At 41.7% G+C, this 21,649-nt stretch overlaps 2 protein-coding genes across 2 annotated transcripts in view; both read right to left on the reverse strand.

Moving 5' to 3' along the window:
• casp8ap2 (caspase 8 associated protein 2) overlaps positions 1-7,905 on the reverse strand; it is a 31,169-nt gene extending 23,264 nt beyond the window's left edge. Inside the window, exons 1-5 of the mRNA XM_089022041.1 lie at positions 7,861-7,905; positions 7,640-7,737; positions 6,505-6,579; positions 5,359-5,468; positions 1,779-4,072 (exon numbers count right to left, since the gene is read on the reverse strand). Of these exons, the coding sequence (XP_088878167.1) occupies positions 1,779-4,072; positions 5,359-5,468; positions 6,505-6,579; positions 7,640-7,702 (2,542 nt within the window). The 5' untranslated portion in view covers positions 7,703-7,737; positions 7,861-7,905. The remainder of the gene's footprint in view (positions 1-1,778; positions 4,073-5,358; positions 5,469-6,504; positions 6,580-7,639; positions 7,738-7,860) is intronic.
• LOC148884077 (uncharacterized) lies at positions 7,698-20,849 on the reverse strand. Its single transcript, XM_089022042.1, has 6 exons — positions 20,760-20,849; positions 19,644-19,812; positions 19,502-19,556; positions 10,314-10,379; positions 7,977-8,046; positions 7,698-7,889 (listed from the first exon to the last, which is right to left on the reverse strand). The coding sequence occupies exons 2-6, from the start codon at positions 19,710-19,712 to the stop codon at positions 7,835-7,837; spliced, it is 315 nt and encodes a 104-aa protein (XP_088878168.1). The 5' UTR covers positions 19,713-19,812; positions 20,760-20,849; the 3' UTR covers positions 7,698-7,834.
• Between the last annotated feature and the right edge of the window lie 800 nt (positions 20,850-21,649).

Consider the following 21,649-nt stretch of genomic DNA (forward strand, 5'->3'; position numbering starts at 1 on the left):
ATAACTGATAAGGGGGGGGGGATAGGTTACAGTGCCATCAAAATACAAGCCAGCTCAAGACAAAAATGTCAAATTATTTATAACACACAATATCATAATCCTCACTAATACAGTGAAAGGAAAGAAATAGCAATTAGCTATTAGGGGTGCATATTAGTGATACAACAGATGCACTTGACCACTGGAAATAGAATCTTGCACTCAGATCAGGTCTGTCAATGTGCTTTTGCGCATCAAGAATATGTTGTACATGTATTTGACTGCACTCTCGCTTCGCAAAAAAAATGAGCGGGGCATAGTCACTCAGATTGTGACACTAAAAAGAAATACAGCATACATGTTATGTGTTACGCGAGAAACAACAATTCTTCCCCAAAATGTACTTTTAGATGAAATAGCAAAGCTTGTGGTGAAACTATACATGAGCAGCGTACATACTGTGCAGGTTATGTTCACAATTCACAATGACGCTTGCCTTTCAAGATAACCCTTTTTTTATCTCTGTTCTCGTTCATGTCCTATTTCAGTAGCAAACAGCTTCCTTGAATGACAGTCCACCTTTTAATGGATTAAAACAAGTGGCACAGTACAAACGCCAGCTCAGAACGCAATACAGGCTCATACAGTTCACATTGCCCGGGGTCCGTCAGGTAAATTGCCTAACATATGTGCAGCCAACTAATTTTTCCCAATGGTGTGTTGAGTGTAGAACCCCAGATACACATGTTGACAAATTTCACTATCGGTATTATCAGATGTAGAGTGGGGAAAATAAGACAAATACATTGATACCTTGGCTTACAAACTTAATTGGTTCCCAGACAGAATTTGTAGGCCGAAAAGTGTGTATCCCAAAAATGTATTTCCCAAATGAAGCCATTAAAATGAGATTAATCCAGTCCCAGGTCCCCATAAAACATAATTTTCTACTTCCTAATTTTCTAAGCCTTAAAACTACACAAAATATACATTATTTCAAGTATAATAAATATGCTGTTGTATTATAATTAAAAAAATAAACTGTACTGTATAATAAAGTCCTTTATCCTTGTGATGGTCATTGATGGCTTGATGGAATGGAGTGGCCGGTTTCATCAGCATTAAACACTTGATGAGGAACGTAACCTTCTTCTTTCACCATCTTGAGGAATGATCCCTTGTAGGTGCTTTCTCTGTGATAATTTTATCTAGTTCCTCATCAATTGTGTTCTGTTTAGCTGGGTTGATAGCTTTTTGTATCAAGTGTACAGATGGCTTGTGCGGGTTGTTTGTGGAGTCTGATTGATGGGATATTTTAAACTTGCAGTCTACACTCTGCCTTTGAACTATCAAAGTTGAACCTCTCTCACTGTCGTCTGCCCGTCTCTTTAATGTTTAAACCACCTCCCCTCACTGCTGCGTTCTTGACCAATCATGTGGCTTTAATTGAAGCTCTGGTGACGGGGAATAGAGGACAAAATTTGAATAGAGGACAAATTTTGTTAGAAGAACGGGCTCGTTCGCGAACGACACATCACTCATTGAGGCAGCTCTGTGTACGAAAAAAGTTCGTATGCCAAGGTAAAATGTTCATAAATTTAACGTTCGTAAACCGAAAACTTCGGAAACCAAGGGGTTCATAAAGCGAGGTATCACTGGAGTGCAGATTTTATGGAATGACTAAAATATTTTGGCTTATCCTTAACAACGTGAGCATATCAGAGCAGGTCACCAAACCATCCATACACTGATTCTAGAAAAGAACACAGAGAAATATATATCATTATTACCAATGTTACCTTTTTGCAGGCTTTTTACATGTACGGGCTTTCCATGAATGCGGTGGCAGCTTGTCTTCATGAGGTGGATTGGACTTCTCAAAGGGCTGATTGCATCTGGGATTCTCTTTAGATAGCAAAGCATTTGCATCATGGAGTCCTCATCATGAACCAGTGGCATTGAACTGGAAGCCTCAACATTTTTTACATTACTCTTTTCAGAATACAGTTTTTGGGGTGAGATAGTGAGCTCACAAACATTTTTTGGTGGAGCAATTTCTTCTGTTGTGCTACTGACCTTCGACACACCAATGGATATGCTTGGGTCAGTTACAGGACTTTGTTTACCACCGTAGTCACTTTTCGTGAAAAAACTAATTGCCTCTGGCAAACTAAGCTCCTGTTGAGGCCCAAATTCCACATTTATCGTGCTAGATACAGCATCTGTATCTCTGAAATCCTCCTGAGCACAATGTGCATCTTCATTGGTTGGACCGGAAAACAAAGGTGGGTTCACTCCTGTTTGAGAGTCCTGAGATATGATGAGGTATGTTTGTTGACTTCCTGGATTTGCCTCAATGTCTCCAGGGAGGAAAATGTCCTTTGATGTGCCTCCATATTCCATAACTTTATCTGGAGCTTTGGTACCCAAGACTCGTCCTTCGGAATATTTTTCAATTGAATCAGCACACTGTGCAACGGCAACATGCTGATCATTGTTACTTCCACTGTCTATCTTATGTAACGGATAGCTTGGCTCTTTATTGATAACATTTGCATATATGCTATTTAATTCTGTTTCATCTGGTTGTTCATGTGAATCTATTTGGGGATCATGCCTAAATGTGGCTTTGATATAATCTTTCCTATCTTTTCCTTTTAGTGAAGTATTAACTTGTGCTTTTGGATTGTGATGTGTCGACATGCGATTTGCTTCTGAATCTATGGATTGGCAGAATGAAACAACTTGGTTAGAATTCCCTTCTGCTTGCTGGGTATCTAAACGAGTTTCATGGTCACTTCTGTCTTTTTCCTGGTTATCATTCACTTGCAATTTTTCTGAAGTTTGTGGGTCAACAGAATCTGTAAGTAACTCTTCTGTTCCCTTGAATTCATAGTCGTCAGTTTGATCCCGAGCATGCATATTGGATCGTGAACCATCATGGTTCGTATGTTCAAATATGTGATTCAGTGGGGTGAGTCCTTCCTGGATATGACTGTAAGGCGCAGTTTTTTTAATTGGTGACAGGGTCAGATTTAGTGTTTCCATGAAGCACAGTTTCCTGTTTTGGCTGTTTTCCTCCACTGGTTCCTTTGTTGATGTTTTTGTTTTTCCAGTTTTTCCTTGTATTTCCCTATTAACGGTTTTGCGTTTAACATGCTGGGATTCTTCTGGTGGGAGATTATCAGCTCGTTTGCTTCTCTCAGATAATGAGGTTTTTCGATGCCAACTAGTCATTTCTTCATGTTGCTTGTCTCCTTTCCACTCTTGGAAATCACTGTGGTTTTCTGCTTGCCGTTTAGAAGAAGACCTCTTCCTGTTTTTTGTCTCGGAATGCTCCATCTGTGAACCGCTCTGTTTAGGACTAGTCTTGATTTTTTTACGATGTCGACTATGGTCTTCTGTACCTCTATGATGAGTTGAATGTTGAGAATCTTGGCAGGGTGTCTTATGTATCCTTCCTTGACTTTTCGCGTCATCGGCATCTGAGGAACCTATAGCGTACGATTTTTCTACTGGAGGACTTTTACTCCACTCTGATCTATGGAATACATTTTTGTTGTCTCTGCTTTTGGATTCATATCGTCTTCCGACATCTTTGTCGAATTTGTGAGCTCTCTCGTTCTCAAATGAATATCTGCCCCTTCGATGAGCTGAACTGCTTCTATACTTCTTGTCTGTGGTATCAAATATTTTCTGACATTGCTTTTCTCTGTCTTTGGTTTTGTGTTGATCAGAACCATGATGCCGGGTTGATGAACTGATGAGAGAATTGCTCATGCAATGTATGTTTCGCTTTTCAGAGTCTAGACAATCTCCCCTTGAAGGACCTTTGGAATATCTAGTCTCCGTGCAAGAGGTATTGACCCTGCGGTTAGGGCTCTGACTTCCTCTCCAGGGTGGTCGAAGAGAAACCTTTGGGGGATGACGATCCCTCGATGATAATGATGATACTCGAGGAAAAGCGTGCAGCAAAGGACTAGATGTTGTAGATTCTGGAGTCCTTCTCTGGGAGATAGTGTGAGAATTACTGGGGGAGTTTTGATCATGAAGATTATTGGCTCTAGAATGATGATAGTGAACTTTGTCTGATCTGTTGGGGGGAAAAAAAATACTTAATTCTGGTGTACAAATCACATTTTTACTAAATGGGATGTGAAAAAACAAGGCACCCAACAGGGATGTAACAATGATGGCACTACATTAAGGATTCTCGAGTATGGAATATTTGTGTTGGCCAATGTTTTGTTCTAACAGAATTTCCTTATTTGACATGCGACTATGGGCTACGTTTTTTATGAATATGCATGTGACGAAAATACACATATAACAACACAATCGTTGAAACGTAAAACTATATGCTCCAAACACTATGGTCGCTTCAGCCACCCAGTATAAAATTTTCTGCTTTTTTTGTCGGTCAAGTTTAAAGTCACTGTCCAGTTTAAGACCCAAATTTGAGACTGTAGACTTCAGATAAGGAGCGAGGAGGCCCAAGTCAACAAAATGAGATGGACATGTACCACTTGGATCGAACAGTATCATTTGTGTCTTCTTTTCATTGAATTTCAAGACGTTTTGTGCAATCGAGGTTTTGATTTGCTCCAGGAGGGATAAAAGTGGCCTTAATAAGAAAGTATCTTTTTTGCTAAAGCGGGACATAGATCTGACCTTAATCTGAATAACAGTGGAAGGAAATACTGTGTTTCCTTAAGATGTAACCCAGTGGGACTCGGCACAGTGAGAACAACATTGGTCCCAAAATTGAGCCCTGCGCAACACCACATGACAGAGGAGCACTACGTGACTTAGAGCAGCCGAGGCAAACACAAACGGTTCTGTCAGAAAGGTCGGACCTCAACCAGTCAATAGCACTACTGGTAATGCCCACCAAGTGCTGCAAATGAGACAGTAGAATACTGTGATCCACTGTATCAAATGCTGAAGTCAGATCTACTAAAACCAGACACATAATATCCAGTGTCATTGGCCAGGAGGATGTCATTATAAACCCGTAACAGGGCTGACTGTGCTATCCATCGTCTTGAAACCTGACTGGAAGACCACCAACATGTTATGTTCATCTAAGAAAGATTTCAACCGCATGTGGACCACTTTTTCAAGCAATTTTGAGATAAAAGGCAGTTTGAAAGCGTGCGTGCGTGCGTGCGTGCGTGTGTGCGTGCGTGCGTGTGTGCGTGCGTGCGTGCGTGACATAGTCTTAGTTTTACTCCCTGGTGCTTTCTACTGTCTTTCTGGCTGATTTGTTGCTTTGACATGATAGTCGCTACATGTAGATCACTTTCTATGAAGCATTGGCTGTTTGAAAGTGTTCTATAAATCCAACTGCGTTGAGTTGATTTACTTGGGGACACTTACGATTTCCTTTGAATCACAGCATCCTTTCGCATAATCTCCTGTCTCGCTGTCCGTAAAAGTGCAGAGATATTCTTTTTGAGGTGTGTGTTCTCAGTGTTCAGCCTGGTGGTCTTTAAAAAACAACGAAACACATCATTTTTTACAAGCATGTTCAGTTGGGCTCCATTAAACAATTACAATTACAAAGTTGGGTCCATTTATAATTCATTTCAAGAACAATTTATCAGAATTTCCATATTTTCCAAATTTTGTTAAGAACATAATCGTGGGGCGTTATTGCATGTGTTCGTCCTAACACAAACACGGAACTTAAAAATTTGAAAACAGTCTGCAGAAATAAGGGGGAGGTAAAGAATATTAAATTTGTGTGTTGTTTTCATCCGCAGTTAAAATTGTTGCGGCCAGGCATGCCACATTCCAGGGCGTGATGCCCAGTCACATTTTGGGTTTTGGGAGAGTGGGGGTATCTTTTTATGTTGTCGCTGGTCTTACAAACACAAACGAGTCTTCGAACATTAATTTAAAGGACAACCAACACCATTTTTTTGTTTCCTATCTGACATCAGAAACACATTTTATAGCATCTAAAATACCCAAAACACGCAGGCTGATATTTTTAGTCAAATGCAAAACAGCAATAAAAATGAACTACTTCAAAATGACCTCGGAGATGCCGAGTTTGAGAAAGCCCCGCCCCCTTGTTCGTGACGTCACGCCCGGACGTCTTGCCTTGCTCTAGAATCAAAACAATGGCTTCGGATTCGGAGAAGATGCTTTCTTGTTACTCATCCAGTTATGAATATGATTCAATTCGTTCTGAAGAGGAAAGCATAAATGTTTGCAATCGATTAAAGAAGTCCTCCCGTATCAATTCGAGCCGTCAGGACTCCAATGTAGCATCCCAGAATGGTGACGGTGTGTGTGTGTGACGGTGTGTGTGTGTGTGTGTGTGTGTCAACCGACAAAAAAATGGTGTTGGTTGTCCTTTAATGCACAGAATTAAATTGGCAAAACATACTCAAATAAACCAACCAAAACTAAAAACGTCAGTGGGGTGGATACATGCACAATTGATTTTTAAAACAAACACTTTATCAGACTACTGATTATGAGGAACAGCTTAAAAAAAGATCAATGACAACAAACCTCGATCTCCATTTGCTGAATTCTTCTGTGTAATTCTTTAATTTGTTGCTGAGCAGCTTGAAATCGGGATTGTAACTGCAAGCATTAATAAATAAAAATACGTGAAAAAGTTGGTGTAAGATGATTGCAACCTCTGCCATTTTAACCATTAAACATTAAAGAGACAGGTAGACGACAGTGAGCGAGCGAGAAAACACACACACCAAAGGGAGACAACAGAGCTTGAAACAAAAAGACAAAAGTGAATTGATGAGAAAGTAGATAGAAAATAGTGAAATTTGGACTCGTTTCAACTTTGATAGTTCAAAAGAAGAGTGTAGACTGGAAGGTTAAAATATCCCATCAATCAGGCTCCACAAATAACCCGCACAAGCCATCTGTACACGATGCAAAAAGCTGTCAATCCAGCTAAACAGAACACAATTGATGAAGAAAAAGGTAAAATTATCGCAGAGAAAGCACCTCCACGGGATCATTCCTCAAGATATTGAAAGAAGGCTACGTTCCTCATCAAGTATTTCATGCTAACGAAACCGGCCACTCCATTCCATCAAGCCAACAACGACCATCACAAAGGTAAATAAAACGACATTTTTTGACATATTTTACATTACAGTTTATTTCCTTAATTATAATACCATAGCACTTTTATTATACATAAAATAAGTATGTGTAAGCTCTCAGTCGTACAGGAGTGGTCCATTGATGAGAAGGTTTCTTCAGCCGTCATCTGTACTTTTTTGAAGGTGTTGGACGTTTCGCCTCAGCGAAGCCTCTTGGCGAAACGTCCAACACCTTCAAAAAAGTACAGATGACGGCTGAAGAAACCTTCTCATCGATACATAAAATAAGGTCTATTTTATGTAGTTTTAAGGCTTAGAAAATTACAAAGTCGAAAATTATGTTTCATGGGGACCTGGGAAAGGATTATTGTCATTTTAATGGTTTCCTATGGGAAATTAATTTTTGGGATACTTTTAAGTTCGGAAGCCAAGGTATCACTGTACTTGTCTCAACTGATCGTCAAACAAAATGTTTGGGGCTGCTCAAAGAAGACAACTGGGAACCATTTCCAATGGTAAAAAAAACATTCTTATTGTAAGCAATCTTTTCAGGTGCCGCAAAGTTAACAAACCTCGTTATGAGATGATTCTTTTTCCTTTTGTTCTTCTGTTACAATCTCTTCATATAGATCCATTGACTCATTAAGTTGTTGGGGATTTGGAGACGTCTCTGTTCCATACGAAAAGGAATACCACAAAGTCAGACAAAATATTTGAGTGTGACAAACAAACATTCATGTTTTGTCATTATCACTTCCGCTTCCGTGTCATGCGTTTCGATGTACGAGAGTACCTGCTAGAGAGACAGAACGAGAGTAACTGCTAGAGAGAGAGAACGACAGTCTGAAGTCAACGTAAAAGTTTATCTACTTTCGGTTAATAAGGTGCACACGTTTTCACTGTATCTACCCCGGTCGAGGATGACGCTTCGTACTGATGTCACAACGTTTATTGTGGAACACCTGGAACACCGTGAAAACTACAAAGGACATTAAAAAAACGACAATTAACATTAAAATAAGTTCGACAAGACATACAGTAAATAAGCAAATTAATAACGTACCGTGTGCACCTTATTAACCGAAAGTAGATAAACTTTGACGTAGACTTTAGACTGTCGTTCTCTCTCTCTAGCAGTTACTCTCGTTCTGTCTCTCGAGCAGTTACTCTCGTACATCAAAACACATGACACGGAAGCGGATGTGATCATGACAAAACATTATGAAGAAAGTTTTGAAGACGATTTTAAGAAAAACACATATAAAGGTTTGCATGGAAACATTAAACACTTTTACAGAACAAGACCAAATGAATTATATTTTTGATGTCGTGGGAACCAATGACAATATACCCGCCAGTTACAAACATCATTGGAAACATTTGTAAAATCAAAGCCTATTAAAATGAAAATGACTAAGAAAAGAAGGTAGGAAGGGAGCCCTTCTAATGATGAAATGCCATTTTTAAAAGATGACAAATAGGCCAGTCAGAAACTTTTTTTCCCTCCGGCGTTTCAAAAAGAACGGTGTCAACATGCTGTTAGAGTACTTTTCTACAATGTCACCAAGTGTTTCTGCAATAATAGAAAATCCACTAAATCACATTTAAAGGACAACCGACGCCTCCGGACAAATTGTGTCCATAATTTGTAAAATCACTTGAAATGACTTCTACTGAGCGTATTTTACAAAGATTCTACCGCATATAGCTATATTTTACGTTTTAAGACTCACACTGCATATTCAGGAAGTCTTGTTTTCGAGTTGATGACAATGCCTGACGTGACGTCACGTCTGGAACGCCCCTGACCGAGAAAGCGACACACAATCCATTTTGGGTACTTTGTTTGGTCTGAAAACTGTTTATCCGTGTTGATGGCGAAATTAGAAGGAAAACATAAATAACGCGATGGTGAATCGTTGTGTGTTGCACCAAAACTACTATTTGATACTCGCTGACACAAATTCCCATCAGACAAATCTTCCCATTTCCGACGGAGCTTGGGCACCATCTTGTGCATTTTCTCGGCCCTCCATTGGAGTCCAGACGCCTCAAAATGAGACTTTCCGCTTCTTGCTTTCCTCTTCAGAACTACAGTAAAGTCTCGTTATATCGATATCTGATATATCGATAGTCCCGGTTATATCGATACTATTTCTATGCACGCACGGAGAAACTGACATGCAAACAGGGTCGGATATATCGATAGTCCCGGTTATATCGATATTTTTTCGGACTCCCTTGAATATCGATATAACGAGACTTTACTGTATTTGAATCATATTCATAACTGGAGGAGTAACAAGAAAGCATCTTCTCCGAATCTGAAGCCATTATTTTGATTCTAGAGCAAGGCAAAGGCGTCTAGGCGTGACGTCACGAACAAGGGGGCGGGATCTTCTGCAACTCGCCATGCCGAGGTCATTTTGAAGTACTTTTGGTACACTTTAACTCATTTTTATTGGTGCTTTGCATTTGACTAAAAATATCAGCCTGCGTGTTTTGGGTATTTTAGATGCGATAAAATGTTTTTCTGATGTCAGTTAGAAAATGAAAAAATGGTGTCGGTTGTCCTTTATGTGGCTTTTGATGGACATACAGTACAGTACAGCGTGAATAGCAAAGCGAGCAGTTTTGATAGTGGGTGAATAAATATATTTGCATTGATTTATTATTCCACGAATGATTTGTTCAGACTCGTTGAAGATTGGTTGAAGTTATTTCATGAAATGAATAAAATGTTTTGAAGATACAGTCATATTTCGGTGTTTCAACATCTCGGTTTTCAAACTATTCGGTTTTCGACCAAAAATTTGGGGGTTTTGAAAAGAAAAAAAAATGACTGAACGGAATGCATCTTCTCTGAACCTGAAGCCATTGTTTTGATTCTCGAGCAAGGCAAGACGTCCTGGGGTCTTGGGGGAGTGGGAGTATCTTTTTATGTTATCGCTGGTCTTACAAACACAAACGAGTCTTCTAACATTTATTTAAAGGACAACCGACACCATTTTTTTGTTTCCTGGGGAAACTCGCCATTTCCGGGTCATTTTGAAGTAGTTTTGTGACACTAAGTCATTTTTATTGGTGTTTTGCATTTGACTAAAAATATTAGCGTGTTTTGGGTATTTTAGATGTTATAAAACATTTTTCTGATGTCAGTTAGGGAACAAAAAAATGGTGTTGGTTGTCCTTTAACAAAATATGGAGCAGATAAGAGCAAATATAACATTTTTAAACAGATTTTACCTAAACTGTTGGCATGGTTGAGATCAAGGTCATCGTAGATATCCATAGAATCTTCATTGATATCAACTGTGGATTTTAAAATTATATCAGATATATCTCGAAAATATGAAAACCCCACATAAAAAAACACATTCATGACATGCAGTGATCCAGTATTCTTCCGTCTATAATTAAAGCTAACTAACCAAAAAGTAAAAAATATATCTAAGTAAATACAGTAATACCTCGGTTTACGAACCCCTTGGCTCACGAACTTTTCGGTTTACGAACGTTAAATTCATGAAAAAAATTTACCTTGGCATACGAACTTTGCCTTGGCATAGAACTTTTTTCATACACGGAGGTGCCTCAATGAGTGAGATATCGTTCGCAAATAAGCCCGTTCTTCTAACAACAAAATGGTAGCCGACGGTTTTTGTCCTCTATTCCCCGCCCCCAGTCTTCGGTTAAAGCCACGCGATTGATTGGGTTTACACATTAAAGAGACAGGCAGACGACAGTGAGGGAGTTTCAACTTTGATAGTTCAAAGGCAGAGTGTAGACTGCAAGGTTAAAATTTCCCGTCAATCAGGCTCCACAGACAACCCGCACAAGGCATCTGTACACTTGATTTGTGTAGTTTTAAGGCTTAGAAAATTAGAAAGTAGAACAGGAGGTTTTATGGGGACCTGGGAAAGGATTATCCTCATCTTAATGGTTTCCGAAATTAATTTTTGGGATACACACTTTTCGCCTTACAGTGTCTGGGAACCAATTAAGTTCATAAGCTAAGGTATCACTGTACATGTATAAGTGCGTGCGCACACACACAAAAAAAAAGTGTCATCATTGTTGAAGTTATTGTTGTTGAATAACAATATTTTGTGAGTGTATTTACATGTATTTGCACAATAATTATTATGGTTATTATTTTCTGTTGAATATTGGCGTATTGATTTATTTCGTATTATTTATTATTTTACTTTTGGGTCACATGTGCCGGGTGGTATCAAATAGAATAAGAACGCCAGAGAGCTACATGTTCACTTGGTGGACTTTTATTATCTTTGATTGATCAACTACTAGTTTACAAGGCACACATTGGGCGTTTTATTTTGTTTGTTTGTTGAAATTTCCAGCCAAAGACATCTTCTCTCTTCTTTTACTTCCGGCTTCCATTCTTCCATCTAACCCAGTTTTGTGCATCCTCTTCTCTCACAACAGCTACATTCATGTCCTCTTTGACAACATCCATAAACCTCCTCTTTTGTCTTCCTCTCGGTCTCCTGCCTGGCAGTTCAAGGGTCAGCATCCTTCTCCCGATATAGTCACTCTCTCTCCTCTGGACATGTTCAAACCATCTCAGTCCGGCTCTTCTGCCCTAACCAATAGCTGGTGTGTAGACAGCGAGGTTAACAATCTTCCAATAAAAAACACGAAGATGAGAATCCACCGTTTAGTATTTTTATGGAAGTCTTTCTTGTAAAATGATTGTGCCTGAACAAGTCAAAAGAAAGAGGATGGACATGGATGTAATCACACCTCTCCACTGTTAGATTTCAAAATGGCTACCCCACAACTTTTTGAGTGGTTTTAACTATTTCCACCACTAGGGGCAATGTGCTGCATTGTAATGCAATTACTGGGGGTAGAACACTCTCTGCCTGGCATCTATAAGATGGCAAACCAACAGAAATAACAACAAACATCATCAAAAGGTAAGTATCAATAGCCTATCTTCTTCACAGCGACCTATTTTCCCGTCGTCATGACGTGGCAATGCACACGATGCCCATGGACCCCTCCCCGATCTTGATGTACTGTCGCCGGGATCACCACCATCTGTAGAGCCACCCGGAACTACTCGTGGGACACCCTCTGTGGCTCTCTCTGCGGGGAGCAGGTATCGGGCGGCACCGGCGGCAGGGCGTCGGTAGACGTGGGGCTGGCACGCTGGGGTGAGGAGTGTGTGGTTGTTGACCCGCTTCTGGCGTCAGGCTGGGATGTGACGAGGTGTGGTGAGGGTGCAGCTGCCCGACGGGGGCATTGTGGCCGGAAGATCCTCGGAGGGGCATGGAGGGGCCGTTTTGAGAGGATGACTCATGGGGATACGCTGGCGGCCCGATGGGGCTGCGCCCCCGTCACTTTCTGCCCTGGGATACGTGTTGAACGGCCGCGTTGTCTGCTGTGTGGTCTTCATCAAACGATTGGTTGCCGCCAGGTTAGGGGTGCGGATGTTGGGCCCTGAGAGGGGTCTCTTAACCTGGTTTTGTGCATCCTCTTCTCTCACAACAGCTACCTTCATGTCCGCTTTGACAACATCCGTAAACCTCCTCTTTGGTCTGCCTCTCGGTCTCCTGCCTGGCAGTTCAAGGCTATCAGGTGCGGGCTTCCTTCCCACACCAGATAGCTGGACTTTGGCCTGTGTTCGGCATGCGGATCGGCTGATCCTGGTTCTGGTCCCGATGCTGTCTGTCTCTGTGAGGAGATGGTGGAAGCGGAACGGATCCCGGTCTGTCTCTGTTGCCCCGGCCTGGTTCTTGGCCTCGGAGCTGCTGCTGAGGCAGAGCGTGGTTGGACTCTGATGAAGACTCAGACGAGGAGAGGTTGGAAGGCTTGCTCTCTGCTTTCCGTCTAGACTTTACATTGTGATCTTTCATCTCCGGCTTCTTCTTCAAAGTATGTTGAAGAGACAGGAGACGGTTTAGGGTGTGCTCCCTGTTGTTTGGCAAGTGCTGTTTTGGAAACTGTAACGGGAGGGGAGCCACCCAACTCTTTGAGTCATCCTTTGGGAACTCCTGAATGATTTGGAGGAAGATCATATATCATTTATCATCCTCAATGGTGTGACTGAATAGCTGCTTGCCAAGACCATCTTGAACTGGCTTTTGAGGAGGTTGTTTGGGGGGCTCTCCTGTGAATCTCTCCTTAATGTAGATGCTGCTCTCACCGGGTCTGAATAAGCTAACTTGAACATTCTCAAGGATACTCGTCCTGAAAGTGTTTACAGTGGGTTTGTGGGCTCCCCTGGGGCAGACATCTCCTATAATTACCCATCCCAAATCAAGGCGTTGGGCATATGGCGCATTGTGTGGCCCATTACACTGACTGCGAACCTTGTGAACTTGGAGGATATCTCTTCCAAGCAAGAGAAGGATTTTGGCTGAGGCATCAAGCGGTGGTATCTTGTTAGCAATGGTTTTGAGATGCCGATGATGTGTAGCAGCCTCTGGAGTTGGTAACTTGTCTCTATTATTAGGTATCAGATTGCACTCAATGAGTGTTGGCAGGACGATGTATACTCCACCATCAATAGCCTCTATGATGAAGTTTGTGGCTCTTCTTCCACTGGTTTCTGTCATGCCAGAACATGTCTTCAACGTATAAAGAGAGACCATTCTGAACGCTCCTGAAGACGTCAGCTATCTTTGGGAGAGATTTTAGGCACATTGTCAAGACGTTTGAATAGTGAAGCTTCAATAACCTCTGGAGAACCATAAGCCTTTTCCAATCGTTGCCATAGCCCAGGGGTCGGGAACCTATGGCTCTTTTGATGATTGCATATGGCTCGCCGATAAAACTATATACATATTCTCGTTTTTTTCGCCGTTGATTTCCCGTTGGGGCTGCAGTTGGCGGAAAGCGCAATTTTGATTGGATGACACTGGCCGTCAGTCGAAACAGGTAAACGCCCCTTTAAATGACCCCCACGAGTGCACTTCAGCTTGAATTCACCGAAGGATTCATTAGCATTTGAGGAGAGAAAATGTTCGGATTCAAATTTGCAATGAAACAACACCATCGATGAAACAGTCGAATGTCAGTGACATTTTAACAAGCCCCGTGTTAACGTTAGCATCAACATACTGCTGCGAGAAGTAGATTGCAGATAGCAAGTGTGGAAGCTTATGAGCCGTGCGCAGGCGAGCTAGCAGTAACTCCGCCTCCGGACCGGCAAGTTGAATTTCATTCCGATCGTTTGCCTGGAATTTTACTCATCACGAGGAACGGTAAAACATTCATGTTAACGGTGAGTACTATCACAAAGTTAGTTTAAATAATCCATTCTGATATTTTGTTGAAAAGTGACCGCGCGTGTTTGCGTGTGTGCGTGCGCGCGCCCGTGTGTGTGCGCGCGCCCGTGTGTGTGTATGTGTGTGCGCGCGCGCATGGCTCTCGCTGAAAAACATTTCTAAATATTTTACTTTTATGGCTCTCTTAGTCAAAAAGGTTCCCGACCCCTGCCATAGCCTGTCAAGTCCAGCTGCTGGATCGTTGACATGCACTGCCCTGATCCGCTGGGCAGGGTGAAGTGACTCCCCATCAAACCACCTGGTCAGTAAGTCTAGCTCCTCACTAGGTTTGAAATCCAAGCCGTCTATGGCATTGCAAAAGGCAGATCGCCATGACATATAGTTCTAAGGCCGATTGTCAAAAACCTTGAACCCTGTTGTGAGAAGGTCACGACGAGCGAGAAAGGCAGCAAATTTTTCCACGAGCTCTTCCAAGTCAAGTTCAAGCCAGGTTGCTGCAGCAGCACGGGCAAAGGCGGAGGCCGCTCGCAAAAGAGCTGAACATGCTAAACTTAAAATTAACATGGAAGTTGAACGAACCGGCATTGATGCAACATTGAATGCTCTTAAAGAAGAGATTGAAGCTGAAGCTGTACTGGCAGCAGCAAAGGTGCTTGAAGCAGCAGCAAGTGAAAGTAGTAAAGGTGACTTGGCTAACAGACCTCCTCTATCGCCGGCTGTATCAAAACAACGCGTTGATGACTACATTGACGCACACTTCAGCCCTCAAAATGACGATAAAGGTGATCACAAAGGGAAATCAGGATACCCTCCACAGCGCCATTATAAGGACATTTCACATAATAGCCCCAGTGTGTTGCAGCCTGTCACATCTCGTACAACCCGGCGTTCTGAGCAACCCCAGGCCACACAGCGGCCCGTCTTCCCTCATGCCAGTTCAGGGGTCACTCCTTAAGATCTACTTTGATTCTGTGGTCGCTTCAGTCATCCAGTATGGAATTGACTGCTCGTCAGGTAGCATCACCACCCAGGACAGAAAAAGACTGAAGCGCCTGGTCAAGAGGGCCAGTTCAGTCCTGGGCTGCTTCCTAGGCTGCTCCCTGGACTCTCTGGAAGACGTGGGCAACAGACGGACACTAGCTAAACTAAAAGCTATGATGCACAGCCCCTCCCACCCCCTCCTGCACACCCTGAGTAGCTCCTTCAGCCAGAGACTGTTTCACCCACGCTGCAAGAAGGAGAGATCTCGACGCTCGTTCCTACCAACTGTTGTCAGGCTTCTTAATAAACACAGGTGAAAAATAAAAAACCTGGACTCAAACACTGTAAATACGTCTGTGTAAGCTCTCAGTCGTACAGGAGTGGTCCATCGATGTGAAGGTTTCTTCAGCCGTCATCTGTACAAATTTGAAGGTTTCGGACGTTTCCCCTCCTATCCAAGAGGCTTCGTCAGCGAACTAAAGTCTGACTGGTCGTATCGGCCCTATTTATATATCCCTAATGTCCAGCTATGGCAGCGCCGGACACAGCTATGATAGCTCCCTACTCTCAGGTTGGGGGAGCAGAGGACCACTCCCTGTGGCCCCACTGATTGTTCCTACATTCCTGACTAACGACTGGCCCATTTCCCCCACTCCCACTGGTATCACCTCATCAGCATTACGAATGTTGCCTAAGCAGGCTATTGTATGAACGATCCAAATTGAACCTCACCCCACCAGACCGGTTTAATGAAGGATTTTATTGTTTTATAAGAATCGCTTTTTTACCCCCCTTTCAAACCATTTATGTTCTTTCGCTAAGATTTTAACCTCATTGTCGTCAAATGAGTGGTTGCTAGCTTTTAGGTGCAAATGTACTGCCGATTGAGGCCCACTTATATTATCCCTGCGATGTTGATAAAGTCTTTTTTTGAGAATTTGTTGAGTCTCCCCAATGTACTGCTCTTTGCAATTTTCATTCTTACAATGTATGGAATAAACTACATTACTTTGTTTTTCATTTGGTGGCCTATCTTTTGGATGCACTAATTTTTGCCTTAACGTGTTTATCGGTTTGAAATAAGTAAGAATTTTGTGTTGCCAAAGGACTCTTTGTAATTTTCCGAAACTCCTGCAATGTATGGTACTGCTACTCCTCTCCTTTTTGTATCTTGAGAATTATTGGTTTCATTCCCTATTCTTTCTTTCTGACATTTGTTGAATGACCACTGAGGGTACCCACAGTTACTGAGTGCTCGCCTGATATGTTTTGACTCCTTTTCTCTACCTTCAATGCTAGTTGGTATTAGTTTAGCCCTATGCTGGAGGGTTCTGATAAATTTGTTTTGTAAAGGGTGGTTAGAGTCATACCAGTGGGAGTGGGGGAAATGGGCCAGTAGTTAGTCAGGAATGTAGGAACAATCAGTGGGGCCACAGGGAGTGGTCCTCTGCTCCCCCCAACCTGAGAGTAGGGACCTGAAGGGAGAAATGGTTATTGGTGTCCTGAGCTGACTCATACATAGTTTCATTTTTTGCTTTTCACATTGATTGTTTTGTATTCGCTTTTTTGCTTTTCACGTTGACTGTTTTGTATTCGCCTTTTTGTTTTTCTGAGTCGAAACACCTGGGTCGGTTACACTGGCACAATCGGTCACACTGACCAAATTTGTTTTGGTTTTGGAAACTGCAGGTTCTCACACGCCTTTGTGTGCCTGCCAAAAATTGCTCGTTAGTCCGGGGCTGAGGAAAAGGAGGAGGAATGACTTATCTCCTGCGTGGACAGGCTGGCCAACTGTCTTAGCAAAGAGTGGGTCTATAAGATGGGGTTTTCCTCAATATTGGAGAGTCTGCTGTGAACTGTGCACGAGTGTCCAGCTTTGGGTTTTCCAGTCCAGATTACTCTACCGGGGTGTATTTGCCGGCTCTCCGCCCTCTGTCAACGGTAAGGTATACTATTCTGGATCTTAACCGTGATGTTGGAGTCTTTACGTGGGGGCATAGAGGTGACAGTTTGTGTCTAGCGTAATTACTCATGATCGGGAAATGCTGTAAATTGCTGTATGTTTTATCAATAAATACATATTTTTATATATATACAGTCGTTATTTGTGGTCATTTCTCTGCTTTCATAAAACAGGACCTATCATAGCTGTGTCCGGCGCCGCCATGGCTGGACATTATGGATATATAAATAGGGCCGATACGACCAGTCAGACTTTAGTTCGCTGACGAAGCCTCTTGGATAGGAGGCGAAACGTCCGAAACCTTTAAATTTGTACAGATGACGGCTGAAGAAACCTTCTCATCAACACTGTAAATAGCACAGCAACCTTATGTCAAGTCAATACATTTACATCTATCAAAAAGCGTAAATAGTTACATGTATCAAATGTGCTTTTATACTGTATTTTTATATTTTGCACTACATAGTTCTTTTTATGAAACAGTTTTGTGCAGTTGTACATTTGAGTCTTCTGACAGTTTCTTTTGTGAATCGAATACTTGTTTTATCTTTTGCCCCCTACCACTCCCCCTTTTAATTTTACTGCTGTAGATTGCAAATGTCCCCATTTTGGGACTATCAAAGGCTTTCTGATTCTGATGTTACTCCAGACCCATTTCATCTAGGAATTAACTCTTTTTTTCTGATGAAGAGTCGAAGGTTTCTCACGCTATATTGAATATTTATGTAGTCCGAAAACTCAATATTCTGTGGGTCCTGGAAATTGAGTGACAATGACAAAAATCCCGGCACTGGAGTGGACATATGTTTGCATGTCTGGAAGTGAATGAGTTAATTTCCATTTTGTCATATTTGTGTAACGCTATTACCGTTATTTTGTGATGTGAAAGTAAGAAAGCAATTAACTCTTTGAACAGTAGCCCAAATGGAACTGTATAGTGCCTCTTTGCAATTTTTTGCAATGATGATACTAGTGCAGCGTGTTCGACCGGAAACAAATTCTTTGTGTGTTCTACATACTTGGCAATAAAGATGATTCTGATTCTGATGTGTCTGTATTGTTATTAAAGACTATTCCCATTTGAACAGAACACGTAACATCACAACTTGAAAACGATACTTCCTGCAAAAACACTCAGTCAAGACTGTAAACCAGTTTAGTTCTGCATCTTATTTTGTATTATCCTAGATATGTTGTACCAGTTTAGTTCTGCATCTTATTTTGTATTATCCTAGATATGTTGTACTGTTCTTTGAGAAAAGAATGACAATTATGTATTGGTTATTATTCTGCATTTGTCTTTAATTTGCAACATGTTAATAAAATACTGAGCTGCTTTTATTCATTTGTCAGTACAGATGCTTTAAAAACCGTGAAAATAAGAATACATCATACAACATAGGAAAAACATTTTTCCCCACTTGCCACTTGGCTGTACATACCACCAAAAGTCATGTCGCTGCTGGTGCTCGCCATTCCTTGGAATATTTCTGCAGCTCACTTTGTACCTGTAAGTCATTTAAATTTGAAGTTTTTACAAAAGGCAGGCTAAGAAGGTCTTGTTTCAGAAAACAAATACAGTGGGGCCTTGGCTTACGAACTTAATTGGTTCCCAGACAGAGCGTGTAAGGCGAAGTGTGTATCCCAAAAAAGAATTTCCCTTAGGAATAATTTCCCTGAGGAAACCATTAAAATGAGAATAATCCGTTCCCAGGTCTCCATAAAATATAATTTTCAACTAAATAAACCTTAAAGTTACACACAACATACCTTATTTTATGTATAATAAATGTGTTATTGTATTGTAATGAAAGAAATACACTGCACTATATAATAGTCACCTTATTTACATTTGTGATGGTCGTTGATGGCTATTAATTGACACCTGTTGCTTTCTGACTTGTAAGATCCTACGAAACTGAGGCATCGCATTATCATTCATCGTGTTGATGATTCTCATACCCACAGTCTTTTCTGGATGGAACTGTTCAATAAAAGCCTGCACATCAAAAATTATTCCATGCTGCTTTCAAGGATCGAAGGGTAACATCATGCCAAGCCTTTTCTATCAGCTGAATACAATGATACTGTCACGTACCGAGCGTGACAGGGATAGCTGACTCGTTGGAACGTTAATAAAAGGGGTTGGATCCCTAAGCAGGCGGCAGAGACGTAGGTGCTGGCAGAGATTTTATTATAACAAAAGGCGTGAGTCCGATGATTCCACCTACCCGGAATGACGCGACAAAAGAAGGCTGGCAGGGGCGATCCGTCCAGCCTATCAAGCTAGGCCAAAAAAAATGGCACACAGGGGTGAAAAAAACTCGCGATCCCGAAAAGCAACAAACATGCGCGATCGCGGCCAACAATCACCTCGGGTGAAGCAAACTCTTTGTGCTGGCAAGTCCAAGATACTGAGGAGGCGCGAGGCGTTGTAATCATGTCCCTGGTGAGGACTTGTTGAAATGTTCCAGTATCTGTGATCAGGGGATTGACAGCAGCTGGCCGAGGTCGGGAACGGCGACCCCGCCCCAGCTGTCAACTCGCACGTGACAAGTTTGGTATCATTAGTCACGTGAAAGCATCGAGTAAATAACGCCATTGTGTCGCAATGGTGGACTTAGCATATCGGTACTGGGCTCTTTATTTGTAGAATGGTAGTAGAAAGTTACTCTCAGGGAAGTGACATGCAGCGTGGGAAACGCGTCAGGCTAAGATTCACATGAAAGCCGCAGTGCGCACCTGCGACGCCACAAACGCACACCTCGTCCGTGTTTCTCAATTATCTCCTTCTTCTCCTTGACTGTAATTTTGTTTTGTGTCTTCTTCGTGGGGTTTTTTTTCGGTCCCATAACAGCAAAAGTATCGTTGAAGACGATCAACGTGTACACTCATAGAAAGGGGGTGTGGAAAGGTAGGCCGGCTGGGGCGCTGTTCGGTCGAGTGCTTCGGTGTTCTTCCACCGAAGATTACTCCGCCAACCGTGGTGGAGGGTGTGTATCGTGGAAAGTAGTGCTGAATCCAAGGTTTAATTTTCATAAATTTAACGTTCGTAGACCGAAAAGTTCGTAAGGCAAGGTGTTCGTAGATATATATATATAAATAACCCCATTCCACTTTTTGTTGTTGTTTGCAATTGTCCATACGTCCAATTTGCAAGTCATTTCGTGTTAGGTTCAATCGTAAAAACCAATTCACTGATATACCATCTGCAATAATAATAAACGGACATTAAACCATAGTGCTTGCTAAAGGAATCTCTGACTAAAACATGGACGAACTTAACAGTTTTGATTTTGTTCTAAAGGTACAAGTTTTCGGAGAATGTCGCGCCAACACCCCCCCCCCCCACACACACACACACACACACACACACACAAAGGAAGTAACCACAAAAGTTCCCGCGAAAGAGACACAACTACGTATGTTAAAAAACAATAATCTGATGACCCCATCCCCACTTGAAAAAAAACTAAATAAATATCTTACCTATTTTCTGCTTGTAAAACTCACATTCCATCAAAACGGTGATATGTTTGTAAAACCACAAGACTACTTTCAACCCAGCCTCTGTCCTCGTCGACTGTGGATTGCGTATATTCTGCGTCCAGGGTGTAGATCGAAAACGCAACCAGATACAGTTTGAGGGGCGTCAACTCCGTTTATGGACACCTCAACGCTTCGCCATATTGGATGTGTCAGAGCTGCATGCTATTGAAAGCTGGTCAATGGGCAAAACGACTGAAAGAGACATTTTACAAAGTGAACAATGCCTCCCATTAACTGAACTTTTTTACCAGCCAATCGGAGGTCATGCATCCACAAATGACGACTATGCACACTAAAAATCACACATAGATATGATTTTGAGTATTTCCTGAAAATACCATTCATGTTTTTTGGAATGTGGGAGGAAAAGATTACTTATAAAAACCACATGGGCACAGTGGAGAACATACATGTGCAACGGATTCCTTTACTTTTTCAATGATAAGGACTCCTGCTTCAAATACCACAATAGACCCTTCTGTCAATATTCCATGTTCAGATGTGCATTCATTTGAAGTTGTGTCATGTGGCTTTCCAGTCTCAGCCATTTGGCTCTCTTCCTCCATATTTCTTAAATGAAGTTCTCCCGGGAATTGGCACATCAGTCTTAAAGGACAACCGACACCTCACACACACAAGTTACATCCATAATTTGAGCCTGAAACTGCAACTCACTTCTTCTGGGGTTGTCCCGAAACTACTCACTTCTGGAAACACTTTGTCAAATATGTTCAATGTAGAATCACTTCTCCATTCATATTTCATTACAAAGACATGCTGTTTGGATATTACAACAAGACCAACGATAAATATTTTCTTATTAATTTATT

Source organism: Hippocampus bargibanti, linkage group LG19 (genome assembly GCF_051943395.1).
Source record: "Hippocampus bargibanti isolate YZ-2025 linkage group LG19, ASM5194339v1, whole genome shotgun sequence".
In the NCBI taxonomy this organism is placed as follows: Eukaryota; Metazoa; Chordata; class Actinopteri; order Syngnathiformes; family Syngnathidae; genus Hippocampus; species Hippocampus bargibanti.